At 45.6% G+C, this 24034-nt stretch overlaps 1 protein-coding gene across 3 annotated transcripts in view; it reads right to left on the bottom strand.

Moving 5' to 3' along the window:
* Positions 1 to 24034, bottom strand: part of GOLGA1 (golgin A1) — a 205792-nt gene that overhangs the window by 117343 nt on the left and 64415 nt on the right. For all 3 annotated transcript variants that reach the window (XM_082262615.1, XM_082262617.1, XM_082262616.1), the window contains one exon: positions 6495 to 6623. In XM_082262615.1, coding sequence (XP_082118741.1) covers positions 6495 to 6623 — 129 coding nt within the window. The remainder of the gene's footprint in view (positions 1 to 6494; positions 6624 to 24034) is intronic.

Raw genomic sequence — 24034 nt, 5'->3', positions numbered from 1 at the left:
ACCAATCTATTAACCTTCTACGATGAAGTGAGCTGCCATTTAGATAAAGGTAAGCCTGTGGATGTGGTGTATCTGGACTTTGCAAAGGCCTTTGACACCGTTCCCCACAAACGCTTACTGTACAAACTAAGGAAGGTAGGTATGGACCATAAGGTGAGTACCTGGATAGAGAACTGGCTCCAGGGGAGAGTCCAGAGGGTGGTGATTAATGGGGAGTATTCGGATTGGGCGGGTGTGGAAAGTGGGGTCCCCCAGGGTTCTGTCCTGGGACCAATCCTGTTTAATTTATTCATAAATGATCTAGAGGAGGGGATATCTAGTACAATCTCAGTATTTGCAGATGATACTAAATTAGGCTTGCCAATATCTTCTATGCAGGATGTGGAAATCTTGCAAGCAGACCTGAACAAAATAATGGGGTGGGCAACTACATGGCAGATGAGATTTAATGTTGAAAAATGTAAAGTAATGCACTTGGGGGCCAGAAACCAGAAAGCAAGCTACTCACTAGGGGGGGAACCTCTGGGTGAGTCTAGGATGGAAAGGGACCTGGGGGTACTGGTAGACAACAGGCTTGGCAGTGGCATGCAATGCCAAGCCGCCGCAAGCAAAGCCAACAGAATACTGGGTTGTATAAAAAAGGGGATTCACTCCAGAAATAAAGAGATTATTCTTCCACTCTACAAGACTCTGGTCCGGCCACATCTGGAGTATGCTGTCCAGTTCTGGGCACCGGTCCTCAGGAAGGATGTGCTGGAACTGGAGAGAGTCCAGAGAAGGGCAACAAAAATAATTAAGGGAATGGAGGACATCAGCTATGAGGAAAGACTACAAGCACTGAACCTATTCTCTCTGGAGAAGAGACGATTGAGGGGGGATATGATATCAATGTACAAATACTGTACTGGCGACCCTAGCATAAGGAACAAACTATTCAGAGAAAGGAGATACAATAAGACACGTGGCCACTCACTAAAACTTGAGGAAAGGCGGTTTAACCTTAAAGTGTGTAAGGGGTTCTTCACTGTAAGAGCGGTAAGGATGTGGAATTCTCTTCCACAAGCAGTCGTATCAGCAGGGAGCATTGATAGTTTCAAAAAACTATTAGATGGGCACCTTAAAGACCACAACATACAGGGGTACACAATGTACGGTTACCAGCAAACACACACACACATCATAGGTTGAACTGGATGGACTGATGTCTTTTTCAACCTCACTAACTATGTAACTATGTAATTCTCACAGGAACAAAATAACAAAAGATAGGAAAAAAGTTCCATCCAAAAGGAAAAAAATTTCCAGGACCAGAGATCCCAGCCAGGAACTAGGTCCTTACTCCTGACTAGGCCGAAAAAAACTGAATGCCTATAGCTGAGAGTGGGAGTATACCCTCTGGGACTTCCCCATATGCATAGTCAAGTTTTTTCCAGCCTAGTGTCCTACTCCGGTAGGGGGCAGTATAACCCAATGGTCAAGAAGATAAGGATTTAAAGAGTAAAAGAAAATCAGCGCTCCGCTCCTTTAAAGCGATGGACCACTCAGTAGGTGAATAAAAGAATAATAGTGAAGAGAATTGATGATCCGTAGCAAAGCCAGATCACAATACTTAGCCACAACGTGAAACAAATATTTTAAAAACTATATATGTGCCAAAGTCAAAAACGATTCATAAACATAATCATTCAAATGATCCTACAAGTGTTGAATAAATATGAGGGTGATAATAAATATTGTATGATGATAACTAAAAAAATGTGACAATAATTTGATATTCTATAGGCAAAAAATATCAAAATGATGATAAAATGTTATTGAAATGGTGACTAAAAAAGTAAGACAATTTCTGTAGACAAGTGATGAAGTAGTGTGTAAAAGGTGTTGAGAGAATAAAATAAAATAAAGATAAGTATGGAAAATGTGGCAGTGATTCAGCTTCTCATAATGATCACAAAATCCAGATCCAGTGAAAAAAACATAACAAGGAATAATAAAAATCCCATATAATAGATCAAAGTGTTAATCTAAAAGGTAGTGCTGAAAAGTCCATAAGAAATAATTAAACAGATGATAAAAGTGAAAAAAGTGCTATAGTGCTAAATAAGGTGCTGAAAAGTCCATAAGAAAGTATTTTAACAGATAATTGCGGTGAATAAAGTGCTCAAAAATCCAATTTAAAAAATCAGGTGACTAAAAGGGTGAAGTGCAGCTTCCAGGTAACAGCCAGGTGCATGGGTAGGTGAGCTAGCAATCTGACATTAGGTGTAATGGCCGCTCACCTCCATTTACACTCAAAAGAGCGTTTAGATGTAATCTTTCCACGTCTCAGACCTCTCAATCTTCTCCAACAGATGCAATAATTATATCTCCAAAACCTTATGCAATTTATTCAGGGTAGATATCAACGAATCCCAGCACTGATATATCAAAAACTCTTTCCTTATTCAGACGGTCTCCTTATTAACCCACGATATTTCACTCCAATTGGGATATAAGAGAGAAACTCTCATAGTGTAGTAGTTCAGGGTAAATTTTAATAAAATAATGCAGGTCACTAACATATAAGCAAGAAAATATGCGCAGAGCAATATATGTTTGCTCCGCGCATATTTTCTTGCTTATATGCAAGTACCTAAAAAAATTTGACGTCCTTTTTTTCCCACAGAGTTTTCTTTTGGTGGTATTTGATCACCTGCGCGATTTTTACTTTTTGCGCTATAAAAAAAAAAAAAAAAAAAAAAAAAAAGAGCGTAAATTTTGCAAAAATAACAATATTTTTCACATTTTTTTATATGAAATTCCCCAAAAAATTAAAAATCAAAATTTTTTAACATTTTTGGCCAATTTGTTTTCTACTACATATGTTTGGTAAAAAAAAAAAAAATCGCAAAAAGCGTATTTTGATTGGTTTGCGCAAAAGTTATTGCGTTTACTAAGGGAAAGATTTCTGTCATTTTTGGTGTGTTTTTAACGCGTAATGGTGGCGATCTGCGTTTTTTTTGCGGTACTGCGACATTGCGGCAGACAGATCGCACCCTTGACTGACATTTTTGACACTTTTGGGGTTACCAGTGACATTACTGCAGTAATCAGTGCTATACATATGCACTGTTACTGCAAAATGACACTGGCAGGGAAGGGGTTAACTTTATTGGGGAAGGAGAAGTTAAGTGTGTCCCTAGGGGCGTGCTTCTTACTGTGATTGGACATGGCTACTGGTGTAGGAACAGTGATCAACGGTCCTACATAGTAGAACCGTATGATCTCCATTCCTACACAGGGGAGAATGACAGGCGGCTTGTTTACATTAGCCGTCTGCCTTTCTCCCTTGACGGAGGACGATCGCGAGTGACCGGCGGACATCTGGTCCGCCAGTCAGACGCACGGACTTCCCAGCGAATGACCCGGGGGGGGGGCCTACGCGGGCGCACGCTCGCCCGCTATTGGCTCACAAGCAACTGACAGGCTAGTGATGTATATATACGTCACTTCGCCTGGCCGGGGCTGACCGCCGCAGTATGTGTACTTGCGGCGGTCTGCAACCGGTTAAACACGCCACCATTGTTCTATATAAATATATTTCTAACGGTGCTATTGACATGAAATTTTCACCACGTTGGTAACAACCCAAACAATCCATATATATATATATATATATACAATGAAACCAAAACAAACATATTCAGAAATGGGTATTAAAATGGAATGACACAGAGAAAAAGTATTGAACACATGAAGAAAGGGAGGTGGCAAAAGGCATGGAAAGCGAAGACACCAGCTGAAATCTATCAATAATTAGAAAGCAATCCTGCCCCTTGTCAGTGCAAATTAATATCAGCTGGTTCAGTCTCAACTGAAGGGCTATAAAAAGGTGTCTCATTACCAAGGTGTCCCACAATAAACATCTAATAATGGGTAAAAGCAAAGAGCTCTCTCAAGACCTTGGCAACCTTTTTGTTGCAAAACACACTGATAGAATTCGTTACAGAAGGATTTCTAAACTTCTGAATGTTCCAGTGAGCACTGTTGGGGCCATAATCTGGAAGTGGAAAGAACATAATTTCACCATAATCTGGCCACGATCAGTTGCTCTTCACAAGATTTCTGACAGAGGAGTGAAAAGAATTATCAGAAGAGTTGTCCAATAGCCAAGGACTACTTGTGGAGAGCTTCAAAGAGACCTGGAATTAGCAGGAACATTGTTTTCAAAGAAAACAATAAGTAATGCACTCACCATGCAAAACTCCATTGCTGAAGAAAAAGCATGTTGAAGCTCGTTTCAATTTTGCTGCACAACATTTAGACAAGCCTGTGAAATACTGAGAGAATATAGTCTGGTCAGATGAGACCAAAATTGTACTCTTTGGATGCAATTAACCACACCTTATTTGGAGGTCAAATAGCACTGCACATCACTCCAAAAACACCATATCAACAGTGAAGAGTGGAGGTGGGAACATCATGGGAACATCATGGTGTGGGGCTGTTTTTCAGCATAGGGTACTGACAAACTTCACATCATTAAAGGAATGATGAATCAAAAAATGTACCAAGAGATTGAGCCAAGGAAACTCAAATGGTTTCAAAGAAACAAAATAAAACTGCTAGAAAAAAATGATGTCACCAGAAATATATTTACCTAAAAAAATAATGACATGTTCAATTACTTATTTTACCCGCTGTATGTGATAAAATAAAAAGTTCCACCAAAGCACCTATCCCCCGCCCCCCCCCAAAAGAAACAACACAAAACAGAGTCCCCCCCCCCATACGAATAAAAACATATGCATCAAGGGTGCCTACACATGCAAATGGTGATGGCGCTAGACGTTACATACTGCCGTGCAGGCTAGAGCGAGAACAATAGTTCACACTCCTTATTCATGGCTTTAACCACTTAAGCCCCGGATGATTTTACCCCCTTCCTGACCGGGGGTATTTTGCGATTCGGCACTGCGTGATTTTATCAGACAATTGCACGGTCGTGCGACGCTGTACCTAAACGAATTTGACGTCCTTTTTTCCCCCACAAACAGAGCTTTCTTTTGGTGGTATTTGATCACCTGTGCGATTTTTTGATCATGCGCTATAAACAAAAAAAGAGCAACAATTTTGCAAAAATAACAATATTTTTCACATTTTTTTATATGAAATTCCCCCCCAAAAAATGTAAAAATCAAAATTTTTCAACATTTTCGGCCAATTTGTTTTATGCTACATGTTTGGTAAAAAAAAAAAAAAAAAAATTCGCAAAAAGTGTATTTTGATTGGGTTGCGCAAAAGTTATCGCGTTTACTAACTAAGGGAAAGATTTTTGTCATTTTTGTTGTTTTTTTTTTAACGCGTAATGGCGGCGATCTGCGATTTTTTTTGCGGGACTGCGACATTGCGGCGGACAGATCGGACCCTTGACTGACATTTTTGACACTTTTGGGGTTACCAGTGACATTACTACAGTAATCAGTGCTATACATATGCACTGTTACTGTAAAATGACACTGGTAGTGAAGGGGTTAACTTTTCTTTGAGGGAGGGATGGTGTGTGTCCCTAGCGGCGTGATTCTAACTGTGATTGGCTGTGGCTTGAGCTGTAGGAACAGTGATCAACGGTCCTACATAGTAGAACCGTATGATCACTGTTTCTACACAGGGGAGAATGACAGGCGGCTTGTTTACATCAGCCGCCTGCCTTTCTCCCTCTGCACCGACAATCGCCGAGTGAGCAGGAGCCATACTGTGTGTGTATGGATCCACACAGCTAAGCTTGGGGGTATGCCTGCACATATGCCCCCAGAGCAAACAGCTTGCATAGGGAGAAGAGGAGGAACTAAGTGTACCGGCAGGGGTCCTCAGAAGAGGAGGTTCGGGACTGCTCTGTGCAAAACCATTACAGAAAGCAGGTAAGTATAGCATATTTGTTATTTTAAGAAAAAAAAAAAAATATACAACCAATTTTATAAAATAGTTGCTCTATTGGACAGACATATCTCTTTGTACTAGTTTAAAATACACCAGTACACATACATTCACCCATTATAAATAGATAGCAAACTGTTAACATTGTTAAATGTAATAAAAACAGGTTAATACAGCAAAACGGTTAATGAAGTAGTTGCATTTGAACACGACGGCCTCAATAAATTCCATGCTAAACACCCTCTGCAGTTAAAGGAAAAGGTAAAGCACTCCTATTTCAGTGCATTTTTGTATCACTAATGGAACCCCACTGGGGAGTCAATCAGAACTTGCAATCCTGCTTTAGAACTTAAACCTAAAAAGTACTGGAATGCCATTAGTGTGCACCAAAACCCTACTCTGGTAGCACATGGTATATTATCTTGTAGCAGTTTTTTTTTTTTTTTTTTTGGTGAAAGATCAGAAAATAGTGACTGCCTGGTAAATAAAACCAGTTTCTGGGCGGTGGTAAAGTCCTATGAAATAAATTACCTTTTCCAGGAATACTACAACTAAATGCTGCAAAAATTCACTTTTACCATGTGTTTTATTTTCGACATTTCTTGTTGCTGAAATTCTTCAAGCTCATCCAAATCTTCTGTTTTTTGGAAAGAGGGAAGACTCTTCTTTTTCATGATGTCTATTTGATTGCACAGCTGATTCTTTTCCTTGAAGAAACAATATCATAAGTAGTTAAACAATTGCCCACATGTAACAGTGCTAAGCACTCCATCACATCCCTTTCATTGCACTGATATCTAGCCACCAATTTACAAGCAAATTAATAGGATAAGAAATTAAGCAGCGGAAGGTTTTCTGAAATACGTGGCCAGTTCATATAGTGTTCACCATTACAATCTCCCTTGCAATAATGAGCCCTATGAAGATTGAAAGTGAAGGTGTTGTCTGTTAGGAATTAATAGCACTTGTAGTTATTCTTACATTAGTTATCACCCTAAGATTAGTTTTGTACCTAATCTAAAGACACCATCTTGTAATTTGTAAACTCCATTCTAATGTTGTATCTCTGAAGGCCTAAATTCACTAATCCTATCTCCATTTTGAGAATCTCTAAGGCAAGCCATAGATGATGCCATTTGATTTTCTGCAACCCATTGCTGAAAACTCTCCCACAGTGCTACAGTGTTCTGTTGGTGGGAAGCCTCCCTTGTCCGTAGAACACAATGATCACTGCTGGTGGCTGTAACTGCTGGCAGTAATCACAGGCAAAAAATCCAACAGGCTGGTTGTACTGAATTCGAATGATATATCAATTTCAGTACAACCAGCTTGCCCATAGATAGATCAAATCTAGGCAAGTCCCTGCAAAATTGACAGGGATTCGACAAATCTATGATTGGCTTAACCGGTTGCCGACCGCCGCAAGTACATATACTGCGGCGGTCAGCCCCGGCCAGGCAAAGTGACGTATGGGTACGTCACTAGCCTGGGAGCCAATAGTGGACTGGCGCACGCTGCCGGAGGTGCGCTCCCGCCTCGGCTCGTTCACAGACACCTCCGTGCGTGTGACCGGCGGACCCGATGTCCGCCGGTCACTCGCGATCGTCCGCTGTGAAGGGAGAAAGGCAGGCGTCTAATGTAAACAAAGCCGCCTGTCATTCTTCCCTGTGTAAAAGCACTGATCTAACAGTCCTGCTATGTAGGACCGTTGATCTGTGCTGTTACACACACAGCCACATCCCTGCACAGTTCGAAGCACGCCCCTAGGGACACACTTAACCCCTCCCTCTCCAATAAAGTTAACCCCTTCCCTGCCAGTGTCATTTTTACAGTAACAGTGCATATGTATAGCACTGATTACTGTAGTAATGTCACTGGTACCCCCAAAAGTGTCAAAAATGTCAGTCAAGGGTCCGATCTGTCCGCCGCAATGTCGCAGTCCCGCAAAAAAAAAAAAAAAAAAAAATCGCAGATCGCCGCCATTACTCGTTAAAAAAAAAAAAAACAACAAAATTGGCAAAAATCTTTCCCTTAGTAAACGCAATAACTTTTGCGCAAACCAATCAAAATACGCTTATTGTGATTTTTTATTACCAAACATAGATAGCAGAAAACAAATTGGCCAAAAATTTTAAAAAATTTTGATTTTTACATTTTTTTGGTGGGAATTTCATATAAAACAATGTGAAAAATATTGTTATTTTTGCAAAATTGTCGCTCTTTTTTTGATTATAGCGCATGATCAAAAAATCGCACAGGTGAACAAATACCACCAAAAGAAAGCTCTGTTTGTGGGGAAAAAGGATGTCAAATGCGTTTAGGTACAGCGTCGCATGACCGTGCAATTGTCCGTTAAAGTCACGCAGTGCCGAATCGCAAAATACCCCCTGGTCAGGAAGGGGGTAAAATCTTCCGGGGCTTAAGTGGTAGAGAGACTATGTGGGAATTACCTTCAAAATTTAGATTTTTATTTATTTAGCACAATAAAACTGTTTGAATATTGATTATTTAGCATAATAAAAAAAACATGTAACATGTCTGTATGTCATACTTGGGTATAAACGAGAACCAATGAAGTAGTGAGCAGTTAACATTTGAAAGCTTACAATGCCAAATCCACAAATAAATGGATGAATGAATAAATCAAGCTAGCTGACCTCATCCTAAAGCCCCATACACACGGGCTAAATGTCGGGAGTCATTGGCCGGGAAAAAAAAGCCGACATTCGCCCCGCGTGCATGCCAGCTGGTCTGACAGAAACCAGCTTTTGTCCGACGGAAAGCCAGCAGCCGACTGACTCCCAATCAGCGCTCTCAGTCCCTCTGTCAGAACACAACAGCTCAGCGTGGAAGATCGCTGTACCAATGTATCGGATCGTTAGTACAGCGGCTCCGACCAGAGCTGATAGTTGAACAAAACCGTAGGATTGAACTCATAGTGTGTACTAGGCTTAACCTGCGCTAATACCCAAAGTCCTCTGTAGTCCAGTTCCCTTGACGCTATCATTGTCTACACCCAACACCACAAAACTCTACATTTACCAATGTAGGCTAGCGCATTAGACATTTAAAAAAACTACAGGTATTCACATGTCTTATTCTATTACAAATCAAAAAAAGGACGTTTCTCATTTCAGGATATTAAACAAGGCAATGCTTCTATAGTTAGGATACTTAAAAGTTTAAAAACTGACCACATAAATGTTTTTAAGCAATAAACAGCATGGATTTATAAAAGACCAAAGTTGTCAAATCTGATTTCTTTTTACAGAGGCAAAAACTTAAAGAGGTTGTAAACCCGATTTTTTTTTTTCACCCTGAAAGAGAAACACATAATGAGCTAGTATGCATCGCATACTAGCTCATTATGAAATACCTTAGAACGAGCCCCCGCCGTGCCGCCCGCTTACCTCTATGACGGGCGACTGAACATGTCTTCCGGGATCGCGGCATCAGGCCACCTGATTGGCCGACGCGGTGACGCGCGGGAGCAGACAGTCACAGCACAGGGCTCTGAAGGAACGGCACCAGCGGCCGTTCCTTCAGAGCGCATGTGCCAGTGACGTCACTGGCTGCAAGTAAGGTAAATATCTCCTAAACGGTACATGTTTAGGAGATATTTACAGCACCTATAGGTAAGCCTTATCATAGGCTTACCTATAGGTACAACTTGCAGAGGAGGGTTTACTTCCTCTTTGAAACAAAGGAGTGGCTATGGATTTAGCATACTCCGAGTTTGTAAAATTGTTTGACACAGTTCCCCCACACACGGCTAATCTGTAGGTTAAAGTCTATAGGATTAGAAAATTCAGTTTGTAAATTGATAGAAAACTGTCTAAAAGGCTGTGTTCAGAGAGTAGTGATTTATTAATCATAATCTGAATGGTCTAAGCTTATTTGAGGTGTACACCAAGGTTTAGTGTTCATACATAAAGCGTTTGTTACCCCAACACTTCATACTCCTGATATGTGCCTGCTGTACCATGTACTTGTATGAGAAAATATCCTGTTCTCTTTGTATTGCCTCCTTTACGTGAACTCCCTGGTGTTCCTGCAAGTCCCTCTGCTTACCTATTAAAAACTGACCACACTAAGCAGGATAGTTCATCATGGTCAGTTCTCTAACTGTGCTAGGAACTCAGCCTGCTCTCCTTCAATGATCAGACTTGCCCTGACACTTACCCACTGCACAGCCAATTACTGGGAAGATCAGTGTGCTTTTGCTCCTCCTCCTCCCAGCTCTTATGCAGAGATGTAGGAGTCTGGCATTGTGAGTGTAGAGTGGGATTGTATATACGTTAATTTTGTCTAAAACCTGCCCCCTCCTGGGTTATGTTTCTGTAAAGCTGTTCCTTCACTTCACTTCACTTCTATAGCTGGTGTCAATGTAGCCAAACGTTCCCCCCGCAGGACCCGCTAGTTTGGTAATCCCTCTGAAGCTGGATTTATTTCACTGAGGTTAACTGGTGGAATATCTATACTACTCTGACACATCTTTATGACAACAAAAACCCCACCAGGTTAAATTGACCTACAGTATATTAAGAATTAAATGATGTCAATATTAGTAAAGTTATACAAATTTGCAATAATTACCTTATAACACACCACTGCTATACAATGTTGTCATAAATAAACCCTGACTTCTAAGAATAGGACTAAAGGTGACTGGGCCTCAAATTTCACCACTATTACAATTTAATTTGACAAGACCACCTAGAAGATAGACAAGGCAGCAGCAAAGTAAAAGGAAAAAATGCAAATATAAATTCAAGAGGCTAGGCTAGTGATAGCAAACCTTGGCACCCCAGATGTTTTGGAACTACATTTCCTATGATGCTCAACTACACTGCAAGTGTATAAGCATCATGGGAAATGTAGTTCCAAAACATCTGGGGTGCCAAGGTTTGCCATCACTGGAAGACTCTAAGGTGGTCACCTAAAGCCCAATTTTACCTGTAGGTTTTTTTTGCGTGAAATAAAGCAACCCCCAATAACATAAGTGGTGTGACAAATACTAGTATTATTAGACCAGATTAAATAGTCTCCAGATATTTATTTTTTCTAGCTTAGTTGGGGTCTTTTCTGGTGGTATATTGTTGGTGAAATTTGGTTCTCTCTCTCTCTCTGTCAGCTTTAAATTCGGAAATGGCTTTTTAAAAGTTGAGGTGAACAGTCTGTTGTTTGCCGGGCGCTCGGGTTCAGCACATTGCGGATCGGGTGGACAGATTATTGGGTGGGGCTGGGGAAGACCCAGCTGTCATGGTACACGTGGGTACCAATGACACAGGCAGAGGAAGATGGAGAGTCCTAAACGATTTCAGGGACTTAGGCGCTAAGTTGAGGAGAAGGACCTCCAAGGTAGTATTTTCCGAAATACTACCTGTACCTCGAGCCACACCAGAGAGGCAGCGGGAGATTAGGGAAGTTAACGAGTGGCTGAGGAGCTGGTGTAGTAAGGAGGGTTTCGGGTTCCTGGAGAACTGGGCCGACTTCTCAGTCGGTCACCGGCTCTTTGGTAGGGACGAATTGCACCTAAAATGGGGAGGGTGCAGCCGTACTGGGTAAGAGGATGGTCAAAAAGTTAGAGGGGCTTTTAAACTAGGGAATGGGGGGGAGGGTACAGATGTAGAATTAGCCAGTGGAAAGCAAGATTCAGAGGGCAGAAATGGGGGCATTAGCGGTAGGGTGATCGGAGCTCCTATACCCAGGGTGGGTATGGGGAAAATCAAGTGAGCAGCCTAAAAACATCAAATGAGGATAAATGTAACCGGTCAAAATTAAGAGGCTTGTATACCAATGCCAGAAGCCTGGCCAACAAAATGGGAGAGCTGGAGCTGCTGATGTTTGAGGAGGACTTAGATTTTGTGGGGATAACTGAGACTTGGTTTGACAGCTCTCATGATTGGATGGCGACCATTCAGGGGTATTCCCTTTATCGCAGAGATAGAGAGGGTAAAAAAGGGGGAGGGGTATGTCTGTATATTAAGAACAGTGTACAGGTAAATATGAGGGATGATAATAATGGAGCTATGGACGAGGCAGAATCCCTATGGGTAGAGCTTCAAAGGGAAGGAACAGTGGGGAAGGTAATATTGGGCGTATGCTATAGGCCCCCCAACCAGAGGGAGGAGGGGGAGGCGGACCTCATTTTACAGATAGGATTGGCAGCAAGGACGGGAAACGTCATTATAATGGGGGACTTTAATTATCCGGATATAAACTGGGCAGAAGGAACCGCACACTCAGCCAAGGCTCGGCAGTTCCTAAATGTTTTGCAGGACAATTTCATGGGTCAGATGGTGAATGCACAGACAAGAAACAATGCGGTACTTGACCTACTGATTACCAACAATACAGACCTGCTCACGGATATAGAAATACGGGACAACTTAGGGAACAGTGACCATAGGTCAATAAGTTTCAGTATTAATTACAGTTATAGGAAGCAGAGGGGTAATATAAGGATGCTGAATTTCAAAAGAGCCAATTTCCCAAAACTGCGCTTGCTGCTAGAAAATATCAATTGGGATGGAAGCCTGGGAACAAATCAATTGGGATGGAAGCCTGGGAACAAAGAACACGGAGGAAAAATGGGAGTACTTCAAGAGCATACTTAACAAGGGGATTGACGGGGTGGCATGGCCTGGATGTAGAGCTGTGAGGACGTGTGCTCCGGGAGCTCCTGCCATCCTGCTGAATTTACACCCATCCTGCTGGAACAAATCGGCACGGACTCACCCTCGGGACTCCTCTTCAGCTGCGGCGACTCCTCGACCCCGCTCATGCCCTCCAAGCGCCGGTCTGTGGCTCCGCGGGCGAACACTAAGGACTCGGCTCCTGCGGCCGCGTGCTCGGACGCCATCTTGGTGGAGCAGCTCCGCACACTGCTCGCTGGCATGGCGGCGCCTCAGGTCTCTGACCCCTCTCCCAGCACATCGGATAGAGCGGTAGGTCCTGACACGGAGGTCATCCTGCACGCCATTGAACACAGCAAGACGTCCCTGCTTGTGGGAATCGATCACCTGGCAGAGGAATGCAATTTGATCCGCAATGACTTGGACAAGTTCAGGGGGCGCCTCACCGAAGCTGAGCAGAGGGTCTCTGCCACTGAGGACGCCTCTGCTAGACACTCTGCCATCCTTGATGGTCTACAGTCCATCAAGGCTGAGTTTGCGGAGCGCTTCTTTAAGGATCTCTTGGGTATGACGGAGGTGTCCCCCACCTACGTGGTGGAGAGGGCTCATCGAGTCCCCACTGGTAGGGGGATCCCGGGCGCCCCCCCCAAGACCCTTTTTAGTTTGCTTCCTGAACTACAGGGACAGGATCCTTGGCGAGGCCCGCAAACATCCTGAACTGCGCTTTGAAAATACCGCGGTGCACCTGTATGCGGACTTTTTGGCAGATCTGCAGAGGAAACTAAAATCCTTCACGGATGTCCGCCGCCGCCTGCGGGAGAAAGGAGTACAGTATGGGATGCTATATCCAAGTCGCCTACGGGTCACTCATGGCGGAGTGGTCCGCTTTTTCAACACGCCGGAGGATGCCGACGCCTGGCTCATGACGCTTCGCTGAAGCGCTGGAGGTACCCTGAGGAGCCCGTGATCTTCCCCTTTCTTCTCTCCCCTGATGCCATTCTGCTTCGTCCTTGGTCCTGCTGCCTGGCTCTTTACCCTGATTTCTCTACCCTGGATGTGCTCCTGCTGGTTGTCGGATCCCGGATTCCCTTGGTTCTCCTTTTCCTCTTCACTGACCGTGCTGTCCCATCCTGAACGCTGCTCTCCTGCGATGTATCCCTTCTAGTTGGAGCTCCCGTGGAGCGTGCCCTAATTTTTCTCGCCCCCACTGTTGTGACTCTTTTTGCCCCCCTTGAATCTTCTTTTTCCCCCCTCCCTTCCCCCCTTTTCTTTTTTTTCTACTGTGGCGGCTGGTTTACACTACTCGGCTCGGACCTTGCTGCGGGGGGGGCGGCTGCTCCCTGCTGACTGTCTCTGGGCTGGTGGACTGCCCGCCTGCTGAGTATAGATTCCTGGCCTGTGCCAGATGACTGCTGACTACCCTTTTTGTTTTCTCTCTAGTCAGTGGTGTGTTAAGTTGACTCTCTTTTTTTGGGATGAAGTCGACCTGGAACACTGTTGCTTTCTGGTCGACAGGGGGTTCTGCATTTTTTTCGATTTTTTTTTCTTCTTCTTCTTTTTTTGATTTTTTTTCTGGCTGCATACCCGTGCTACACCATGTACATGTATATATTTTATGCTGCTTCATTGCCTCATACTGTTACGCTGTGGGACGTTTGTTTTACTGTGATTGCTGGAAAGGGGTGGCGTGGTTGGTCCCTCACCTGGCTCCTGGCTTTACAGCCGCTCTGCTTCCCTCTTCTGCTCTGCGCTCCCTCCTTCCAATATGGCGTGTCAGGTTAAAGTGCTGTCTTGGAATGTACGGGGCCTGAATAATAAATTCAAACGAGCGCTTCTCTTTAGGTATCTCCAGTCCTCCAAGCCCCATGTGGTATTCCTCCAGGAGACTCACCTGACAGGGAGTGCCATTTTGGCGCTACGCAGGCGCTGGGTGAGTCAGTCCTTTCACGCCACCTACTCCTCCCATGCACGGGGGTCTCAATATTGGTGCATAGGGCCCTGCCATGTCGTGTTGAGAGGGTCATCACGGACCCCAAGGGTCAATTTGTTATTATTGCGCTTGAGATTGAAGGCAAGTTGTTCCTTTTTGTTAATGTTTATGTCACTCCACCCTTCTCTAGTGCGGTTTTGTATCGTATCTCTGACCGCTTGGCCGAATTTTCGACCCAGCGCATTTTCATAGCGGGTGATTTCAATAGCATACTAGACGGTGGCTTGGACACATCGAACTCGAACCGTCAGTCCTGCTTGGAGCTGTGCACCTGGGCCTCGACCCTGCAGCTTACGGAGCTGTGGCGGTGGAAGCACCCGCAGGAACGGTCCTATTCCCATGTGTCCTCGTCGCATCGCTCTGGCTCACGGATTGACCTGGCGTTCTGCTCCCCGTCAGTCCTGCCCCTTGTGCAGGCGGCTAGCTACCGGCCCGCCGGCCTCTCTGATCACTCACCGCTTGAGATTTTGTTGCGGTTGGGTGATCGGGGGGAACGGGGCAGCTGGAGGCTGGGCTGTGGATGGTTGCAGAACCAGAAAGTGGTGGAGGGGGTGGCTGGCAAAATTGCTCAATATTGGGAGGTCAATGACCTCACCTCGTCTGCCTTGGTGTGCTGGGATGCTTTCAAAGCCACTGTCCGCGGTGACTACATCTCTGCTATCAAGTCTGCCCGGGTGGAGTGCGCCGCAGAGCGGACGGACTTAGAGGAGGCGGTTACGAAGGCTGAGGCGGAGTTTGCCTTGGATCCCTCCCCTGGGGCGTACTCCTCCCTGGCGCAGGCTAAGAGAGCCCTGCACCTACACGTGTCGTCGGCTGCTGAGGCGGAGGTGGGGTCGTTGAGAGCTAGGATCTTTGAGTCTGGGGACAAAAATGGCCGGCTTCTGGCGAATCTCTCTGCAGACTCCAGGTCTCAGACTGTGGTTCCTGTTATACGCTCGGCGTCTGGCAGCATCCTTAGGGATCCTGCTGAGATTCTGCTGGAATTTCGCGGTTTCTATGAGCGTCTGTATGGGGCAGACCCTCCACCGCCGGGTGGTAGGGACCTGGGGTCTCTCGAGACTTGGCGTTGCCCACTTTATCGCAGGATGATGTTGCTCTCCTGGAGGCTGACTTCACCCTGGAAGAGGTAGAGCTAGCTATATACGCTCCCTCCCCCCCGGGAAGACCCCTGGGCCCGATGGCCTGCCGGGGGACTGGTACAAGATGTACGTTTCGGATCTTGCCCCTAGGCTTTTGAAGACGTATGCTTCTTGCATGGAGTTGGGATCCCTCCCGGAATCCATGTCCGAGGCGCACATAGTTTTGATTCACAAGCCTGGCAAAGACCCTACTCAGTGTTCGGCCTACAGGCCATATCTCTCTTGAACTATGACTTAAAAATACTTACCAAAATGCTTGCTACCAGATTGATGAGGGTACTGCCTGACTTGATTGACATAGACCAGACTGGCTTCATGCCTGGCAAATCCACTGACATTAACATACGTAGAGTGTTTACGCATTTGCAGGTTCCAGCGGAAGCTCAGAGCTCACGTGTGATGGTGGCACTTGACTTGGAAAAGGCATTTGACTCCGTAGACTGGTCCTACATGAAGATGGTGTTGGAGGCGTTTGGCTTCGGCCCCGTCTTTCGCAAATGGGTTGCCATGCTTTATGATAGTCCTAGTGCGCAGATTAAATTGGGAGGTAGGCTGTCTTGTCCCTTTTCGATTGCACGGGGCACGCGTCAGGGCTGCCCGCTCTCGCCGGCCCCGTTTTCCCTGGCGCTGGAACCTCTGGCGGCGGCGCTCCAGGGCGATCGGGGCGATCCGGGTGGGGTCCCTGGAGGAAAAGTTGGCGCTGTATGCCGACGACATTGTTCTCTTCCTCCGGGACCCCGGCGGGTCGCTCCGGTCGGCCCTGGACCTGCTGGCAGCATTCTCTGCCTTGTCGGGCCTGCGCGTGAATTGGGACAAGTCGCTTATTCTTCCGGTAGACGCCGGAGCCCGTTCTCACGCTGATTTCTTTGCCCTTGTGCTGGACTGACAAGATTAAATACCTCGGGATTGTGATCTCACCAGACATACGAGATTTTTGCGAACTTAACTTGACTCCTCTCCTGTCCAAATTTAAGGCTAAACTGCGTTCCTGGGCTAACCTCCCTTTGACGCTGATAGGACGAATCAATCTGGTCAAAATGAAATTGCTTCCTCCTCTTCTATATGTGCTCCGCCATTCCCTGGTCTGGATCCCTAGAACAGTATTCCGTCGGTTAAACTCACACATCATCACTTTTCTATGGGGCTCCCGCCCTCCCAGACTGCGACTGACGGTACTGCAGCGACCCTGGACTCGAGGTGGGCTGGCGTGCCCGGATTTCTTCCGGTACTATGTTGCCGGCCTCCTGACTCATGCGCACAACTGGCTGATCTCGGACTCCTCCAACTCTGCTGTGGCTCTGGAGGCGGCTCTGGTCGGCTCCTATGAGGCACTACGCAACCTGCTGCTCCGTGGGGTCAAGGCCCCGTTCCCTCTCACTGTCTCGATGGTGACGGTGATCAGGGCATGGGGGTTGCAGGCTCCGTATGCTCGGACGGGTCCTGGCCGACGTTCCCCCAACTCCCCGTTATGGATGAATCCGGAGCTACCAGAGTTTTACTCCATCCCGGATCCCTCTGTATGGGCCACCAGGGGAATTCTCTATCTGTCCCACATATGCCAGGGGGGGAAGACGCTTATGACGTTTGACCAGCTGAAGGCCGCTTTTTCCTTGCCTAACTCCCATTTTTTCCGCTACTTACAGCTCCGCCATGCTTTCCACACACAATTCGCTGACTCTCCTTGCGATTTCACTCTTGCTGACTTGGAAGCCATTCTCCGGAATGAGACGCTAAAGAAGCCTCTGTCCACCATCTACGGCACTCTGCTGCCTAGTGTGCATTCTGGGCTGGAGGCCCTACAGGCCTTCTGGGTGGCGGAGGCTCCTGGCCTAGACACAGAGGACTGGGAGGACGTCTGGGACTACCCTTTCCGCCATTTGGTGGCTGCCAGAGACCGCCTGGTGCAGTTCAAAATCCTTCATAGATTTCATTTGACTCCGACTAGACTGCATAGGGCCTTCCCCAACTCACCGGCAACCTGCTGGCGCTGTGGTGCGGCGGATCCCGCATATACGCACATGATCTGGCATTGCCCTCCCCTGGCTGACTACTGGACCAAAATTTTGGACTTTATGACTAGAGTGACCACCATCCGCGTGCCTCTCAAGCTTGAATACTGTATCCTGGGACTAGTAAATGACCTGGCTCATTCAGTGGCGACTCGAACTCTCTTGGGTCTTCTGCTGTTTTACGCGAGGAAAGTGGTGGTGCTCGGATGGCGGAGGCCTGAGGCGCCCACCCTTTCCGCGTGGAAATCGTTGGTGAACTCGGTTATCCCCCTGTATAAAGCCACCTATGCCAGCAGAGGTTGCCCACAGAAGTTTGCAAAAGTTTGGAACATCTGGCTGGAATCCAACGAAACTGCCAACGATGCTGAGGGCGCGGGGGGGGGGGGGCTATGAGGCACTGATTGGTTTAGATTTTTCTCCTCAATGGAGTGGTGGGGTCCGACTCGGACCACCCTTGTGGGCCCCTGGGATTGTCCCGCAGTGTGGGGTACATAATTGTCTATGTAATCCTCCGTGGTGAAGCATACTCTGTTGTAGTGACTGGGTGCGGCCTTGTTTGGGGTTGTTTTTTTTTTTTGCTGTTCTGCTCTGTTTTGTCGAGCCCGGGAATGCCCAACGGCTCTGTTTTGTATGTTACTACCTTTCTTAAAACTAATAAAAAGAATTAAAAAAAAAAAAAAAACAAGGGGATTGACCAGTGCATTCCAAAGGGAAAAACATTTAAAAGAGCAAAATTAAACCCTGGGTGGCTAAACTCCAACATAAAAATGCATATTAGTGCTAAAGAAAAGGCCTTCAAAAAATACAAGACTGAGGGGTCATTGGCAGCATTTAAGCATTACAAAGAGTGTAATAAGAAATGTAAAGACGAAATCAGGGCGGCTAAAATAGAACACGAGAGACATATAGCGGAGGAGAGTAAAAAGAACCCCAAGAAGATCTTTAAGTATATAAACAATAAGAAAGCGAGGCCAGATCACATTGGCCCCATAAAAGATAAGGGAAATATGGCCACTGAGGACAGAGAAAAGGCGGAAGTGTTAAATCATTTCTTCTCTTCAGTCTTCACAAAAGAATCGGGGGGCTACACGAACCTAGCTTGTAAGGCCAAACTAAACAACACACCTCAGGAAGTGCCGCCATGGCTAACAGAAGATAGACTTAGAACTAAACTAGAGAAACTCAACATAAATAAATCACCGGGACCGGATGGCTTGCACCCGAGGGTTCTTAAAGAGCTCAGCCAGGTGATTGCCAGACCATTATTCTTGATCTTTAAGGATAGTTTACAGACGGGTATGGTGCCAGCTGATTGGAAAAAAGCCAACGTGGTACCAATATTTAAAAAGAGCCCAAAGTTTATCCCGGTAACTATAGGCCGGTCAGCCTAACATCTGTAGTCTGCAAGATGTTGGAGGGGATGTTAAGGGACCACATACAAGACTTTAGTAATGAAAACGGTATTATTAGTAGTAATCAGCATGGATTCATGAAAAATCCTTCTTGCCAAACCAATCTATTAACCTTCTACGACGAAGTGAGCTGCCACCTAGATAAAGGTAAGCCTGTGGATGTGGTGTATCTGGACTTTGCAAAGGCCTTTGACACCGTTCCCCACAAACGCTTACTGTACAAACTAAGGAAGGTAGGTATGGACCATAAGGCGAGTACCTGGATAGAGAACTGGCTCCAGGGGAGAGTCCAGAGGGTAATGATTAATGGGGAGTATTCGGATTGGGCGGGTGTGGAAAGTGGGGTCCCCCAGGGTTCGGTCCTGGGACCAATCCTGTTTAATTTATTCATAAATGATCTAGAGGAGGGGATATCTAGTACAATCTCAGTATTTGCAGATGACACTAAACTACGCATGCCATTATCTTCTATGCAGGATGTAGAAACCTTACAAACTGACCTGAACAAAATAACGGGGTGGACAACTACATGGCAGATGAGGTTTAATGTTGAAAAATGTAAAGTAATGCACTTGGGGGCCAAAAACCAGAAAGCAAGCTACTCACTAGGGGGGGAACCTCTGGGTGAGTCTAGGATGGAAAAAGACCTAGGGGGTACTGGTAGACAACAGGCTTGGCAGTGGCATGCAATGCCAAGCCGCTGCAAGTAAAGCCAACAGAATACTGGGATGTATAAAAAAGGGGATTCACTCCAGAAATAAAGAGATTATTCTTCCATTCTACAAGACTCTGGTCCGGCCACATCTGGAGTATGCTGTCCAGTTCTGGGCACCGGTCCTCAGGAAGGATGTGCTGGAACTGGAAAGAGTCCAGAGAAGGGCAACAAAAATAATTAGGGGAATGGAGGACATCAGCTATGAGGAGAGGCTACAGGCACTGAACCTGTTCTCTCTGGAGAAGAGAAGATTGAGGGGGGATATGATATCAATATACAAATACTGTACTGGTGACCCTAGCATAAGGAACAAACTATTCAGAGTAAGGGAATACAATAAGACACGTGGTCACTCACTAAAACTAGAGGAAAGGCGGTTTAACCTTAAAATGCGTAAGGGGTTCTTCACTGTGAGAGCAGTAAGGATGTGGAATTCTCTTCCACAAGCAGTCGTATCAGCAGGGAGCATTGATAGTTTCAAAAAACTATTAGATGGGCACCTTAGAGACCACAACATACAGGGGTATACAATGTACGGTTAAAAGCAAACACACACACACACACATCATAGGTTGAACTGGATGGACTGTTGTCTTTTTTCAACCTCACTATGTAACTATGTGAGCTAAAAAGGTTCCAATGGGATGAGAAAATAAAAAAACTACTTTATTTCAGCAAGCTGACCTAGAACTAGTGAGTTAAAGTGGAGTTCCACCCATTTTAGTCACTTTAGATGATTAAAAAAAAAAAAAAAAAAAAAAACACTTTCCATTGGTAAAAGTCGTTTTAAAGGGGATTACATACATCTATGTAATCCAATTTATTAAAAATGGGTGGAACTCCACTTTAATTATATTCTAAGATTTAGTGAATGGGCAAATATAATGTCATTCCTTGCCATTTGATCAAGGACTCTTAACGATGGAAGGGCCCCTCATAAATGTATGACTTCGGCCCCTTTCACACAGGCAGACCCTTCAGATCCGCCTGTCTGTTTTTCAGGCGGATCTGAACGGATGCCCCATGCATCTCTATGGGGTATCGGGTGTCAGCGGACACATCGGATCCGATCTGTCAAATCTGGAGGGATGGAAACCCTATTTTCCATCCGTCCAGCAGATCGGATGGAATCGGATGAGAACGGACAGACGGTCCATTCCCATCCGATTCCCTCATAGAGAACAGCGGGGACCTGACAGCTCTGTTTCCGCACACAGCGCGATCCCCCACTGAGAAAAACTGAGTCTGCCGACAGGTTACCTGAGTTGAGGCTGAGGACTAGGAGTGTAGGATGACTATAGAGTGAGTAGTGTAGGATGACTAGAGAGGTTACTCTGATGTGCTGAGAAGCTGTGGGAGAAAGTTGATACTGACAAACTTACTCATTACTGTAGACTGCACTATAGGCCACTGTTTCTCAACCTTTTTTAAGTCAAAGCACCCTTTAAATATTATGGACAGTATCGAGGCATCCTATTCTAAAATGTTGAAAAAACTATTCTAATAGTTTTACATAATGCAGCTACATCCACACAAGTAGGACACCCAACGTTAGAGGTGATTTATTCTTCCAAAGCAAATACACTTGCAAACTGGTGCTGAGTAGTATTCTAGTGTTTCTGTTCTCCCTCAGTTTTTCTCCATCACTCAGCTAATATGACCCCAACACTGATGGAGAGGGGCAGGAGAGGGTAAAACAAGGATGCTATGCAGGCGACTGACATCCTCCATATCAACTGTGGAAACTTCACACTGGACCTCATGCAACTTGGATTCTGTGCCTCTCCACTCTTCCTCCAGACTCTGGGACCTTGATTTCCAAATGAAATGCAAAAAAGGATTTTTGTAAGATCTTACCGTAAAATCCTTTTCTCTTAACCACTTGCCGACCGCCGCACGCCGATCTACGTCGGCGGTCAGCCCCTCACAGGCAAAGTGACGTAGGGCTACGTCACTAGCTTGTGAGGGTCTAGGGAGCGAGCGCGCGCCGCCGGAGGCGCGCTCCCGCTCCCGCGTGGTCACAGACCCCCCCGCGCGTGTGACCGGCGGACCCGATGTCCGCCGGCCACTCTGCGATCGGCGGGGGAGAGGGAGAAAGTCAGGCAGCTTGTGTAAACAAGCTGCCTGTCATTCTCCCCTCTGTATGAGAGCTGATCATATGGATCTACTATGTAGATCCGTTGATCACTCTGCATACAGCTGAAGCCACAGCCAATCACAGTTAGAATCACGCCCCTAGGGACACACACAGCCCCTCCCTCTCAAATAAAGTTAACCCCTTCACTACCAGTGTATTTTTACAGTAACAGTGCATATATATATAGCACTGATTACTGTAGAAATGTCACTGGTAACCCCAAAAGTGTCAAAAATGTCAGTCAAGGGTCCGATCTGTCCGCCCCAATGTCGCAGTACCGCAAAAAAAAAAAAAAAAATCGCAGATCGCCGCCATTACGCGTTAAAAAAAAAAAACAACAAAAATGACAAAAATCTTTCCCTTAGTCAGTAAACGCAATAACTTTTGCGCAAACCAATCAAAATACGCTTTTTGCGATTTTTTTTACCAAACATAGGTAGCATAAAACAAATTGGCCGAAAATGTTAAATTTTGATTTTTACATTTTTTTTGGGGGGAATTTCATATAAAAAAAAAAAGGGAAAAATATTGCTATTTTTGCAAAATTGACGCTCTTTTTTTGTTTATAGCGCGTGATCAAAAAATCGCACAGGTGATCAAATACCGCCAAAAGAAAGCTCTGTTTGTGGGAAAAAAAGGACGCCAAATTAGTTTAGGTACAGCGTCGCACGACAGCGCAATTGTCCGTTAAAGTCACGCAGTGCCGAAACGCAAAATAGCCCCTGGTCGTTTAGCAGCCAAATCCTCCGGGGCTTAAGTGGTTAAGCTCATTGACAGACGTAGTCTTCTTGATTCTCAAGAGCTGGGTTATGTTGTCTCCACAGGAGTAGGACTAGGCAGAAAGACAAAACGTTCTGGCTCCACCTTAGGGGCAGTCCCTGAGGGTATATCCTCCCTCTCTCTGCTACAGGGAATCAGTTCTGTTCTAAAGCAGTAACAGAGAATTTAACCCAACCCAACTCAATGATAGAGGGGCGGGTACTACGTCTGTCAATGAGCTTAAGAGAAAAGGATTTTACGGTAAGATCTTACAAAAATCCATTTTTCTCTATCGCTCATTGACAGACGTAGTCTTCTTGATTCTCAAGAGCTGGGACATCCAGAAGCAGTGCCACAAATGAGGGGTGGGATTGACAAAAATCAAATCCAATCTAGAAGGCCCAACCGGTGCCAAACTAGAAGTTTTAAAGGCTCATTATAAACAAAGAATGAGACTAAAAAGAAAAATTTCCAACGGAAAAAAACCCTCGAGGCAGACCACTGGTCTCCTCAAATGGCGGCCTGCAAAACCTTGCGGCCAAACACGGCATCAGATGATGCCATTACATCAACTTTATAATGTTTTGTAAAGGTATGCACCGACGACCAGGTAGCCGCCTTGCACACCTGGACCACTGACGCCTGATGGCGAAAGGCCCATGACGCACTAAGCGCCCGAGTGGAGTGCGCCTTAACAGGGAACGGGGGCTCCCGACCCTTAATAGAATAAGCCTATACCACCGTCTGTCTGATCCATCTGGAAATGGTCATGGCAGATGCAGGCAACCCCTTTTTGGGTCCATCCGGGATCACAAAAAGTGAATCCGTCTTGCGAAACGAGTCTGTCGTTTTCATGTATACCCTGATCGCCCGGACCACATCCAAGGAGTGTAAAGCAAACTCCCGAGGATGACTGGGCTTAGGACACAGGGAAGGTAATACAATTTCTTCATTCAGATGAAATTCTGAAACCACTTTTGGTAGGAAGGATGGATTCGGACGAAGAACCACCTTATCTCTATGAACCACCAGATATGGTGAACAACAAGATAATGCGGCCAGTTCTGACACCCTGCGTGCAGAAGTAATAGCCATCAAGAAGGCCACCTTCTGGGACAACGTAGGTAGAGGAATCTCCCTAATATCTTCAAAGGGAGGTTTCTGAAGAACCGACAACACTAAATTAAGATCCCAGGGTGGTAACGGCGCACGCACTGGCGGAGCCAGATGTCGCACCCCCTGGATGAAATTCCGCACCAAGGAATGAGTAGCCAAAGGCTTCTGAAAGAAGATAGCTAATGCTGAGACCTGACCCTTGA

This window comes from Pelophylax lessonae (assembly GCF_965119305.1).
Source record: "Pelophylax lessonae genome assembly, chromosome: 7".
NCBI classification, from domain to species: Eukaryota; Metazoa; Chordata; class Amphibia; order Anura; family Ranidae; genus Pelophylax; species Pelophylax lessonae.
The sequence above is the reverse complement of the archived record's forward strand: the minus strand, read 5'-3'. Positions and strand labels throughout refer to the sequence as shown.